This window comes from Heloderma suspectum, chromosome 7 (genome assembly GCF_057233095.1).
Source record: "Heloderma suspectum isolate Gila_16-S chromosome 7, 16-S_ref, whole genome shotgun sequence".
In the NCBI taxonomy this organism is placed as follows: Eukaryota; Metazoa; Chordata; class Lepidosauria; order Squamata; family Helodermatidae; genus Heloderma; species Heloderma suspectum.
In genome coordinates, this window is record NC_139464.1 from 93274722 (window position 1) to 93288510 (window position 13789).

The 13789-nt window shown below is 43.9% G+C and overlaps 1 protein-coding gene and 1 long non-coding RNA gene across 5 annotated transcripts in view; one reads left to right on the forward strand and one right to left on the reverse strand.

Moving 5' to 3' along the window:
* LOC146340067 (uncharacterized) overlaps positions 1 to 2832 on the reverse strand; it is a 95976-nt gene extending 93144 nt beyond the window's left edge. The window contains exons 1-2 of the long non-coding RNA XR_014784459.1: positions 2769 to 2832; positions 911 to 1354 (exon numbers count right to left, since the gene is read on the reverse strand). This is a non-coding gene — a long non-coding RNA (uncharacterized LOC146340067). The remainder of the gene's footprint in view (positions 1 to 910; positions 1355 to 2768) is intronic.
* Positions 2833 to 2891: 59 nt separating this feature from the next.
* Positions 2892 to 13789, forward strand: part of MAPK11 (mitogen-activated protein kinase 11) — a 75249-nt gene continuing 64351 nt past the window's right edge. For all 4 annotated transcript variants that reach the window (XM_084810904.1, XM_084810905.1, XM_084810906.1 and 1 more), the window contains exon 1: positions 2892 to 3064. In XM_084810904.1, coding sequence (XP_084667030.1) covers positions 2952 to 3064 — 113 coding nt within the window. In that variant the 5' untranslated portion in view covers positions 2892 to 2951. The remainder of the gene's footprint in view (positions 3065 to 13789) is intronic.

The following is a 13789-nucleotide window of genomic DNA, read 5'->3' on the forward strand; positions in this document are numbered from 1 at the left end:
TTATTTCCGAGCAGATGTGCACAGGATTATGTCCATAATGTATTCTAAATTTTACATGCCTGGCCTCTTGGTTTCCAGACTGATTATGGAGTTTTGATAGCAGTGTTCTGGTTTTCAAAGGGTTTTCTGTGGAACCCTAAGGCTTTGCTGAACTGCGTTTACAATCAAGATATAATTTTGATTTCCTGTACATGACTTCTCATTCATAAATTAAGATGGTTTTGAGGATACAGGTGAAACAGTTGGTAAATATGATTGTCATAAATATGCTCATAAATATGCATGTTTTCTATTGGTGGGTAGATCATGCATGAACAATGATGAGATATTCATTCTAATCACCTGTATCTGCTTTTTAAAAGGCTATATTGTTTTATTAATTAATTATACTTGTATTCCACATTCCCTGCAAGGAGATCAATGTTATTCTCGTAACAACCCTGTGAGGTAGGTCTTGCTGGGGAAAGAGCAACTAGTACAAGGTCACCCCATGAACTTTGCAGCTGCATGAGGATTTGAATCTGGGTCTCCCCAGTCCTAGCAATCCAACACTCTGTTATATTAACATATATCTTTATTGTGATCTCTTTCCTCAGAGAGTAATATTTATTCTAACAGAAGCCCAATGCAGAAGATTCTGGAATATATTCTATGGGACACATCAGTTCATGTGGGGAACTAGCCTGTCCTATTGGGCCTCACTATTGTGTTGCCTGAACTGAGAATACGATCTATAACACATCTAACACACACCTGTGGTGGCACATCACAAGGGAAGATTGACCATGGTGTGCAAACAACAGGGCTGGCCCAAATGCCCAAGACATTTGGCTGCCTGAGGAAAAGGGGAAGATCCCCCCCCCCGCCATTTTACGTACAGAAGTTGACTGGACTGGCAGTTAAAACTTACCTCATCACTGGCGATGGGATAGCGTCCTCCACTCTACCAAAGCACAATTCAGTGTTTTGGGGGGGAGGCAGGGCAAGATGTGTGTCACATATATCTCTGTCCTCCGAAAGAGGGGAATGGCTTGGGGTGTGGGGAGGTCAGGAGGAACAGCTGAGAGGCCGCTGCCCTCCAGAATCTGCTGCCTGAAGAGGTTGCCTCATTCTGACTAATGGTAGAGCTGGCCCTGGAAAGCTTATCTTTCAGGGAAGCCTGATCTTCTCATTAAAGAACTCTCCAAACAAGCTGTCGAGGATCCCTAGGGTTCCCTGTAACACAGTTTGGAAATCACTATCCAATTCTCTTCAAAAAGGTGCTTTCTTTACGCAGAGATTATTAGATAACAAATTGTGGCAAGTTCTTGGTGGTATGGGGATACCAAGTCATCTTGTCTGCCTCCTGAAGAATCTGTATAACGACCAAGTAGCAACGGTAAGAACAGACCACAGAACAACGGATTGGTTATGTTCTTTCATCCTGTGGATATGATAGTGGATATTATCCTGTGGATATTATAGTGGATATAATTCAGAGATTATGCTTGTTTATGGAATTGAGCTCAGTGGAACAGGGTCTTTGGGGACTATTATTATGTTTTCCCCAATTTTTCTTAATGATAGTATGAATTAACAAACTTCTCTGGGATTATTTGCCATGCCACAATTGGCTGAGAAGTTTACCTTTTAAAAGATACCAAAGTGGCAAAGAGATCTTTTATTGGAGCAGGTTCAGAGGGAGGATGCTTAAGTAAGCAGGCATTTAGATTTACATAGAACATTCCATTGGGGAGAATGGAAGGCTGCTAATTTTCAGACATGGAACAAAAGTTCCAAATGAAAATCTGTTAATTTACCTTAGTTAGATAAACATGAAAGTGTGAAGGGGGAATATGTTCCTCTAAACACAGCAGCCACCTACCAAGGCGCTGTGGTCAGTTGTGGCTCCCTGGGGTTCGTCCATCATGTGTTGCTGAGCAGTTTGGAGGCATGCATCTTTCCTTCACATTTTAAACATTTACCACAGCAAACACTGCAGTGCATCTGGCTTGCTACATAAAATGTGAAATGGTTCTTTGATGCAGGGAAACCCCATCTCTCCAGTTTGGTCAACACAAAAATGAAATACAGAGCCTCTGTCCATCTTTCCTTAAAAAGAAGTCTCACTTCCAAGGAAATATATGCATGGAAGTAAGATTTGGGGTAGAAAAAGGACCCTGTAGGCATCGCGTCCTCTTGTGCCACTTTCTCCCACCTCCAGACTTCCCCAACATGGCTTCCTTCAGATGTTTTGGGCCACAATGCCCATCATTTCTGACCCTTGCCCACGCTGCCAGAGCTACTGGGAGTTGTAGTCCCCTCCCAAGAAACATCTGGAAGGACCCAAGTTGGGGAAGGGCTGCCTCATGAAGCATTTTGCTCAGGTAGGGGCAAGATTTGGAGCAGTGGGCCATGAACGGGGGAGCATCCTCCACCAGCGCCAGAATCTGTGTTTGTGTGTACAAGGCCGAAGGTGTTACAACCCCCCTTTTTTAATTATCTAAGACATCCTTCCCCAACCTGGTGCTCCCCAGATGTTTTGGACTTCAACTCCCATCAGCTCCAGCCAACACAGCCAATGCTCAGGAATGCTGGGCATCATAGTCCAAAACATCTAGAGGACCGCCCCCCCCCTTCATTCTTCGAACACATTATATTGGGCTGTCCAGCGGGAGGTGCTACCAGCCAGTTCCGAGATCACTCACGCACGCTTCACTTTCGGTTCCTTCTGAAGGGAAACCCTTCCCCTCTATTCTGAATGTTCCCTCTCCTTCCCTTTCCCTCACCTTCTCAGCCTCTTCATTCATCCTCTAGCTCCCGCCGCCGCCGCCGCCTCGTCTTGGCCTCTCCTCCTCCCCTTTCCCCACCCTCCTGGCCCCTCCTCTCCGCCGGCTCTGGCTGGCGCTTCCACTTCCAGCGGTAACTCCCAGGCTCTCAGTCGTCGCCGCCGCCAGCGCCGGCTCCGGAAAATGTCTGAGCGAGGCGGCTTCTATAAGCAGGAATTGAATAAGACCGTGTGGGAGGTTCCGCAGCGCTACCAGCACCTGACCCCGGTGGGCTCGGGAGCTTACGGCTCCGTGTGGTAGGTGGCGGCTGCTCCGCGAGCGGAGGGAGCGGGCAGGTGCTGCTCTTCTGCCGGGGGGCGCGGGGGGAGGAGGACGGGGAGCCTCAGGCAAGGCTCAACTCTAGCCGGGGGGGCTTTCGCCCTGCTGGAGCCGGGAGCGAACAGTGCGGAGGAGCGGTTTGGCACGGGAGCCGCTAGGCCTGCCTTGTGCGTTCTCGAAACTGGCTGGGCGTGTGTGGAAATCGAGTACACACAGTAGATGTAGCCCGCGTCAAGGCGCCCTCCGGCGTCTGAACGTAGCCAGGGGGGCGGCGTGGAACTGGACCCAAGAGGCAGGGTCCCCGCCTTTCGGACGTGTAGGTCTGTCACTCGTGCCGTGTATAGAGAGAGCCTCCTTGGGTGCGTGCTCTAGTACGGATCCGTCCACATGCACAGGGTGTTTGGCAGAATGCCCGGTGAGACCTGGGAGCATGCAGGTTTGCAGGCCTGTGCACATATCGGGAGAAGTGTGCATGTGCGTTGCGTACACATCACCTCGAGCGTTCATTGAGTGGAGGGGCGATCCCCAGAGTATCCTAAATCAGTGAATACTCATCATACACTTCGAGGGTGATACCGTTCTGCCTTCATTAGCAGCTTGGTTTGAAAGGAAAGGTGCATGTAGTGTATATGTGATACCATTTTGCATACATTTGTAGGCCAGAAGGAAGAGGGGGGTGTGTGCGTGGTAACATTGTGTGTACAGAAAAACAACCCATATGTGTATGTACACAAATAGATCATACTTTGATATAGAAAATTGCCTTTGGGGTGGAGAACAAGACATTCAAGGTAGGGAAGGCGATCAAAGGAGAAGCAGGTCCCTCTTAAAAGGTACTACATTTGCCAAAGTGGACTATAGTCCATGAAAGCGTAAGGTATAATAAATGTGTTAGTCTTTCCGGTGCCACAAGATCCTTTGTCATTTTAACCTCTAAGAAAAAATATACATATAGTACGCAAAGTTATTTCTTGTTTGAATTGAGTCTTTTGTTTTGTGAATGAGTGTGTGTGCAAATTCTAAGTGTGTATTTGTGGATCGCTGGTGTGAGATGTGACTGTATGATGGGTATCTTCATAGAATACACGTGTGTGTGTGTGTGTGTGTGTGTGTATTGACCTATTGCCCCATGTTCTGTGTCACAGGGTTTTGTGTCTCTTCCCTGCCCCCACTTGCTTTCGGAGCAGAGACACACGGCTAAGCTGCTCTCACAATGCCATTCAGCTTTAAATTCCTCATGGGTTGCTAAGGGTAACCCTGAGCCATGCCATCTACTGAAAGAGGCTTCCCCAGACTATTTTTAAAGACCTCCTTTCTCACCACTGAACTGCACCCATGAACGGACTTTTGGCAGGATGATGCTTTTATTCCTGTAGCTGTTATACTCAAATCTGAAGTGTTCTTTGGGAGACTGGGAGCAATATATACTGGAAGTACACTGAACCTTATAGAAACATAAACTTTAAATGAGCAAAATATTAGTCCCACCTCCCCCTGCCCTCCAAGCTTTGAATAGCTTGAAAAGGATTGGATGGTGGCATAAGAATCCTTCCTCTGAAACCATTTTCTCGTTTTTCATTTACTCATTCAATTGTTGCATATCATGTGGGGGTGGTCATGTGTTAACTCTGTGTGTTGTGCAAGCAGAAAAATGTTTTTTTAGAAATATTAATGCTGTCTCATGCTTAGGCCTATGGCATGGTCTGAAGGTACATGAAGTCTAAGTTGTGGAAACTAAGTAGATCTCTGGGTCTGGTCAGTAGCCAGATGAAGGATTACCTGAGAAAACCCTATGTATGATCCTCAGGACTTCATGGAGAAATGTGGGATATAAATATAACAGAAAATACACTAAGAATTTTTCATCTCATGTACTACCAAGCTCCTGTTTTTGTGTGGTCAGTAGGAAGCAGAGTTGAAAGTAAACGGGCATTTTTTTTTTCAAAATGCGGGGGAGTAAACCCTGGAGTTCCCAAAGGAACTGCATTGGATTGGTGCCATTTAATTTGTTCATGACTGATGTGGAGATGAGGGTGAGCAGTGAGGTAGCCCAAGTGTGCACATGATGCTAAATAATTCATAAATGTGAGATCCAAAATAGCAAATACAATTAAATGTAATTAAGTGCAAAGTGCAGAATATACATTGGGGTAGATATCTATATCTATATCTTCCCCAATGGGGGAGATATACTGAAGTTATGAAGAGTATAACTTCAGCTATACTCTGAAGAGATCCTGTGACTATCCAGGAAAGAGATCTTGAGATTGTGGTAGACTGTTCACAGAAAGTGTCAACTCAGTGTCCAGTGACAGGAAAAAGGCAAAACCTGTTGGAAATTATCTGGAAATGGACTGAAAGAAAAATTGCCAGTATCTTAATGCCTTGATATAAATCTACGGCGAAGTTGTATTTGGAATACTGGACAGTTCTAGACACAACATCTAGCAATGGAAAAGGTACAGAAAATAACTTTCCCTAGGAAGGTAAGTTAAAAGAGTTGAAGCTTTTTGGGCTTAGAAAATTTATGATTAAAGGGGAACGTTTATACAAATTATGAATGGTATGAATAAGGATAGATTTTGCTCTCATATTATTTGTTTATTTATCTATTAGATACCTTTCCCAGAAAAAGACTCAAGGTACCTTGCAACAGGGATTAAAACATAGAAACATTTTAAAAACAATTTAAAACTGCTAAAAACGTTAACAATAAAATTCCAAGACCTGATAAAACAACTGAATCAAGAAGCCCATCAAATGCCTGGGAGTAGAGGAAAGTCTTAACCTTGTGCTGAAAAAGTAGAGAAAAGTCTTAACCTGGCACCAGACGGACTTCACCAGGAAGAGCATTCCAGAGTCAGGGGGGCCACCATCGAGAAGGCCCTCTCCCTTGTTACCATCCTCCAAACCTCCCTTGGAGGAGGCACTTGGAGGAGGGCCTCAGATGTTGATTGTAGTGAACAGGTAGGTTTATACTGGGAATGGTGCTCCATCAGGGACCTGAGGCATGTAAAGCTTTATAGGTTAAAATCAGCACTTTGAATTGGGCTCAGAAATGTACAGGCAGCCAGTGCAAGCAGGCCAGAATCAGTGCTGTATGCTCAGACTCTCAGAAATAGGTGTTATATGCTCAAATTGGTCAGCAGTAGGCTCAGAACAGATGAAAGGAAGGACTACCTCACACAACATATCAGTGTTATATGAAACTCACAGGACGTATTGATGACTACTAGCTAAGATGGAGGATAGGTCCATCAACAGCTGTCAGGCCAGATAACCAAATGGAAACTCCATATTCAGAAGCAGTATAGCAGATGCAAGGGGTGGACAATGGGGGGAGGACTAGGAAACCCTCGTGGGTTGCTTGAGGGCTTCCCAAAGACAGTCCCTGTTACAAACGGGAAGTGGACCAGATGGTCTGATTCAGCAGGGCTCTTCTTATGTTTTTACTTGGCTTTTGTAAAGATTTCTGAGAAGTGCTTTGAGTACTTGAATTGTATTATATAAATGCCAAGTGTTAACCCAGTTGGCTTGTCACAACAACTGGGCCATTCTTTCTGATATCGTTGTTGGTATCACTCAAGTGAACACAGGCATCGCATGGGGGCTTCTGCTGAAACCTCATGGTGTGATGCAGGTGAGGCTGGGATGCTCTCGCTTAGCTTCTTGTTTAAACTATGGTGGCACTGAAGTCTAGTGCTGTGGTGAAACCTTATCTGCCCTTTTGCAATATCTTCATTTCCCTGTGAAAGAGGCAATGGTTTTTCTGCCTCTTTCATTGGGATGTTGAGAATTTTGGAGAAATTTCTCTGGGTGTTGGGCTTCAGTGCTTACCTTACCTTCAGGAGGTGGCTGAAGGGCGGGGGTGGGGTGATCTTTCTTTTACCATTTCCCCTTGTTCTGTCCTTGCAGCCTCCCTGGCTGCTTGAGCTTCTGGGAAAGCCCCCTCTTTAATGAGCTTCCGCCATGCATTAAAAACATGGTTGTTCAGGCAGGCATTTCGGGTGGGTTATGGTATTTTTTAGAAATATGATGTTTTTAATGTAGAATTTTATTCTTTTAAACTGTTCTATTATTGTACATCGCCCAGAGTGGCTGGGTGACCAGCCAGATGGGTGATTAATAAATTTAATAAATACATTTAATAAATAAAGGCACTCAGCAGGCAGCAGCACAGGGAGGCCTCAAGGGAGAAAGTCCTCCAGGGGGCTTTCCAAGAAGCTCAAGCAAACAGAGAGGCTGCAAGGATAGAACAGAGGAAAATGGTAAAACAAAGAGCACACACACCCCTCGGCCACCTCCTTACAGTAAGGTAAGCACTGAAACCCTGCACTGGAGAAATTTCTCCAAAATTCTCATACCTTCCCACAATTTTCGGGTGCAACTTTTCACCCCTTCCCCCTAACCAAAGGTCGAAAATAAATAGACTGAAAAATTCGACACAGTGCTATTGAAGTCCATTGTGTTTTAAAGAAGCCATTTGCTTGAGGTTTCCACTGTGTATTGGGTAAAAAAGCCATCATTTGAATCCCAAATAAATTGCTTCAAGTAAATATATAATGGGGGTTGGAGGATACAGAAAGTTGAATGTCTTGGTTGGATGGTATGATGTGCTGGAAAACCCCAGAATGCATTGCATCGGCATGTCTGTTCTCTGTGTTTTAGGAACCACAGAATTTCATGGTTAGTGTGTGTTTTCACATGCTCAGTATGTCAGTGAACATTATAGTTTGGCAGTGAACATTTTGTGCCTGAGTGGATTGAGCAATGGCTGCTGATGAGCCCGAGATGCATTTAGTCATAGAATAGTCATAGAATAGTAGGGTTGGAAGGGGCCCACAAGGCCATCGAGTCCAACCCCCTGCTCAATGCAGGAATCCAAGTCAGAGCATCCCTGACAGATGGCTGTCCAGCCTCGTCTTGAAGGCCTCCAGTGTGGGAGAGCCCACCACCTCCCCAGGTAATTGGTTCCATTGTCGTATCGCTCTTACAGTCAAGAAGTTTTTCCTGACGTTCAGCTGGAATCTGGCTTCCTGTAACTTGAGCCCATTATTCCGTGTTCTGCACTCTGGGATGATCGAGAAGATATCCTGGCCTTCCTCTCTGTGACAACCTTTCAAGTACTTGAAGAGTGCTATTCCGTGTCCTGCACTCTGGGATGATCCAAGGAGAGATCCTGGCCTTCTCTGTGACAACCTTTCAAGTACTTGAAGAGTGCTATCATATCTCCCCTCAGTCTTCTTTTCTCAAGGTTAAACATGCCCAGTTCTTTCAGTCTCTCTTCATAGGGCTTTGTTTCCAGTCCCCTGATCATCTTTGTTGTCCTCCTCTGAACCCTCTCCAGTTTGTCTGCATCCTTCTTAAAGTGTGGTGCCCAGAACTGGACACAGTACTCCAGATGAGGCCTAGCCAGTGCTGAGTAGAGGGGAACTAGTACTTCCCGGGATTTGGAAGCGATGCTTCTATGAATGCAGCCCAAAAGAGCATTTGCCTTATTTGCAGCCACATCACATTGTTGGCTCATATTCAGCTTGTGATCGACAACAATTCCAAGATCCTTCTCGCTTGTAGTGTGGTTGAGCCACGTATCCCCCATCTTGTAACTGTGCATTTGGTTTCTTTTTCCTAGGTGCAGAACTTGGCATTTATCCCTATGAAATGTCATTGTGTTGTTTTCTGCCCAGCGCTCCAGTCTATCCAGATCACTTTGAATTTTGTTTCTGTCTTCCAAAGTATTAGCTATCCCGCCCAATTTTGTGTCATCTGCAAATTTGATCAGCATTGCCTGCACCTCCTCCTCCAAGTCATTAATAAAAATGTTGACGAGCACTGGGCCCAGGACTGAGCCCTGCAGTACCCCACTCGTTACCTCTCCCCAGTTTGAGAAGGTCCCATTGAGAAGCACTCTTTGAGTCCGATTCTGTAGCCAACTGTGGATCCACCAGATTGTTGTTTCATCTAGCCCACTTTGAGCTAGTTTGCTCATCAGGATATCAGTGTGCTCATCAGGATTTCTTCAGAATGATATAACCATGCATGCCCCTGGCTCATGAACATCTTGAGAGTGACCCAGAAACACTGACAGTTTTCTTGAAGCTTTGAGTTCCCTTTTTCTGCTTTTTTGTAATATTGATTTCCTGGAGAGGAGCCATGGTTCAGGGAATGAGTACTGATTGACTGATTGATTGATTGATTGATTGAATCGCCCTTCCACTCATGAGTGGTTGAGGTGGTTTACAATAAAACTAAAAAAGATAAAATGCAAAACTTTGAAGGAGCTAGGACAAGGCAGATAAGATACAGATGTTACAAGAAAACAGGGGAGCCCTCTAAAATCAAGAAGTGGCATTAATCTCTGAAAGTGTGGCAAAACAATATCGTTTTTACCAGCTATTTAAGGGAGCCAACCCTTTTAACCACTTTGTGCTCAGTGTTGTAGCAACACCAGTGATTTTTGCAGAGTCATTGTGTGAATCAGAAATAAAATTTAGTTTCTGAGAAGCAAATGTAGCAACCTAACCTCCCAGGAGTAGGAATTCCACAGCCAGTGTGCTGCTACATAAAAGGCCATGTTTCTAGTCTCCACCAACTTCACCTCTCTAAGAGGTAGGAGCTGGACGTGTTACAGGGCCTCAGAAGATGAATGAAGACTCCCAGCGGCTTCATAAACAAGGTTGATGGACTTCCAGATATCCTGACCCCCAAGTGATCATGCTTTGTATTAGAAGATTTTTGGTTCAATCCCTGACATCCCAAATTAAAAAAGAGATCTCAAGTAGCAGGGTTGAATGAGACCTCTGTCTGAAATCCTTTGCCAGTTGGGGCAGACTAGGGGTGTTGAACCTCTTTCAGACCAAGGACCAAATTCCATTTTGGAGAAGCTCTCAGGGGCTGCATTCCAGAGGTGGGTGGGGCTGAAGGCAAAGGGGTAGGGCCAAAAATACTAGCATAGCTTAAAGCTCTCACTGCCAGTAACTAAGCCTTAGGAGAGGCATTTCAACCTTTTAGAGTGAGGGAAAAAACTGTACAAAAGTCAGGAAACCACCAAGAAAGGACGTGGGGCCAGAGGAAGGGAACATGGCCTTTTGGTGAGCCTCAGAGGGCTGGATTGGGACTCCCAAAGAGCTGGATTGGGACTCCAGGCATGAGGTTCTGCACCCTTGTAGCAGACGGTACAGGCCTAGTCTGACCCAGAATGAGACCTCTTTATATGCTTGAAGAACTGGCCATACATTGGGAACATAGGAAGCTTCCTTATATTAAGTCATATCATATCAATGGTCCATCTAGCTCAGTTTGACTTGTACTGACTAGCAGTGACTGTCCAGGGTTTCAGACAAGGGTCTCCCCTAGCCCTACCTGGAGATGCCAAGGATTGAACCTGGGACCTTCTGCAGACAAAGCAGGTGCTCTAACACCAAGGTGTTCTAACACCCTTCCCTTATATTGCATACATGCTAGTCATTTAGAAGAGAAAGTGATCTCATGGTGCTGACAAAACTTCCTAACCATATCTTCTTATCCTCAAGATTATCATGGAGACAAAAGCCTTCATGATTTGCAAGATTTGGCATTAGGTAAGTCGAATGGATGCATCACTTTGGACAATACCATGGGAGAACTGGTCCATAATCGTAGTAATAGGAAAGAAATGAGTGTGTATTTACAGACCGTCCATCTGTCAAAACATTGATTTTTTTAACCATCTTGTGCTCAGCACTGTAGCAACGCCAGTGATTTTTGCAGAGTCATTGTGTGAATCAGAAATAAAATTTGGTTTCTGAGAAGCAAATGTAGCATTATACTGAGAATTATAGACACAACTGATCAAGATCTCATTGGTAACACCTTTCTAAGAAAAGCAGCTGCTTTTTGTTCTGTGGTATCTGTTTTAGGTTATTTTGCTCCCTGGGTTGCCTGTCTCTCATTTGCTCCCATGATTGCTTCCGTAATAATACATGTTTGTATAAGTTATGTGGCTTTCGACAAACTGGTTAACAGGAGTGTTGACTTAAGACTCAAGGCAGCAGAACACAAATCTCCATTGAAACAATGCCAGTTTGACCATGAGAAGCAGCATATATATAGAAAAGAACAGGGGGTCATAGTACTCTTTCATAGTTACACTTTTTCAAATCTTACCTGTGAGTTATAATTTGTCATACAAATTTGCAGAAATGAAAGGTAAATCCCGGCTCAATAAAAATCAATTATTATTTTATCCCTATGACAGTTGAGTTGTCCAGAATTGTGTGATAGAGAAATGTTCAGTTTTAAAAGACTTTGATAGGCTGTAAATATTGGCACAGGGGTATCATTTGTTGGACCAAATGTCGGTAAAAGAGTATGTAAGCTTTCACTAGCCACAGAACTCTTCATATGGCATAACAGAAAAGTAAGTAATTCTCAATTATATAGAAGAATACTTACGGATGCAAATTCTTCTAGACACAAGACTTTTTCCACATTGAGTTATATAATACATATATTATACAGAGGTTCAGCTTCACTTTTTTTTTCTCTGAGGCAAAATGCTGCTTTGTAATTTTGTTCTTAGGTTCTTTAACTGATTGTTACTATTCTGTCATTTTATACACAGTATACATCACTTAGAGCAGGGGTGCTCAACGCAGTGCCCATGGGTGCCATGGCACCCACAGGCACCTCCAATGGCATCCACAGATGGGTTTCTAGTGTGGCACCCGCAGAGTGTTTTTTTAATTAAAAAAAACCTTTTTTTAACCCCCTTTTTAAAATATACACACATGGATTTATTTATATTCATAGCAATGAATACATATAAAATGCATACGACGTTCTAGCAATTATACATATGGGCCGAATACCCAAATAAATATCCCATTAAAGGTGGCGTCTATATGCCACCCGTTCAAATACTGAAAGTGTTGTAAGGTCCTCAATCCATTGCATTACAGGAGGTGAATGTTTATCCTTACAATGTTGTAATATCAGTGATTTAGCTGTCAAAAGGACACTGAGAATCCATTTACACTGACCATGTCTTAATTTCCATGAAACAGATAAATAATGTAAAAGAACATGTACATCAGTGAATATTAAAGGCTGTTCCAGTATAAAATAATAACCTCCTCCCCAAAAGAAGCAACTACTGGACATTGCCAAAACATACAGTGCCTGGCATAAGTATTCACCCACCTACCCTTTGACTTTTCCATATTTTGTTGTGTTACAACCTGGAATTAAAACAGATTTAATTGGCATTGTTACCATTTGATTTACACAACATACTTAACATTTTGAAGGTGTACAATATTTTTATTGTGGCACAAAAGTTAATTAAATAAAAACAAGCTGGCATTTGTTGGTTTGCATAAGTATTCACCCGCCTGAGCCAATACTTGGAAGAAGCACCTTTGGCAGCAATTACAGCTATGAGTCTTTTTGGGTAGGTCTCTACCAGCTTTGTACATCTGGAACCTGCAATTTTTGCCCATTCTTCTTGGCAAAATTGCTCAAACTCTGTCAGGTTGAATGGCGACTGGGTGAACAGCAATTTTCAAGTCATGCCAACAGTTGTCAATTGGAGTGAGGTCTGGGCTTTGACTGGGCCATTCTAAGACATTCAGGTTCTTGTTTATAAACCACTCCACTGTAACTTTGGCTATGTGTTTAGGGTCATTGTCCTGCTGGAAGGTGAACCTTCGTCCCTGTCCCAAGTGTCTTGCTAACTGAAACAGGTTTTCCTCTAGTATTGCCCTGTATTTGGCTCCATCCATCTTGCCCTCAGTCCTCACCAGTTTCCCAGTCCCTGCCGATGAAAAGCATCCCCATAACATGATGCTGCCACCACCATGCTTCACTGTGGGGACAGTGCTCTCAGGGTGATGAGCACTGTTGGCTTTGTGCCACAGATAACGTTTTGCGGTAGGGCCACAAAGTTCAATTTTGGTCTCATCAGACCAGAGAACCTTTTCCCACATGTTTGCTGTGTCTCCCACATGCCTTCTGGCAAAATCCAAATGGGATTTGATATGGGTTTTTTTTTCCAGCAATAGCTTTCTTCTTGCCACTCTTCCGTAAAGCCCAGCTTTTGGGAGTATCTGAGTAATAATTGTCCCATGGACATTTTCTCCCATCTCAGCTGTGAATCTCTCCAGCTCCTCAGAGTTACTATTGGCCTCTTGGTTGCTTCTGTGACTAATGCCCTCCTTACCCAGTCACTGAGTTTTGGTGGACAGCCTTCTCTAGCCACAGTCGCGGTTGTGCCATATTCTTTCCATTTGTAAAATATGTAGATTTTTCCCCACTTCAACATTATGGACTGTTTTGTGTAGATCAGTGTCAAGAAATCCTAATTAAATCCATTTTAATTCCAGGCTGTAACACAACAAAATGTGGAAAAGTCAAAGGGGGGTGAATACTTACGCAAAGCACTGTATGTTTAATACAGTTAATACCAGCACTGTATGCTGGTTGTATTGCACCACCAGCAACTAACCAAATTAGACAATTCCTTATTAAAGAGATGTTGCAGTGTCCAATAGACATGAAACAAAAGTTTTCCTGAATAAGATGCAGCATAAGATCCACAGACTCCACAGGTAGATGCCAAAGTGGTGATCTGCTGATTAGGCATTTTGTGGCAGTGCCCACAGCAGGGTTGAAAATTCCCAAATGTGCCCATGGGTCCAAAAAGTTTGGGGACCCTGGCTTTAGAG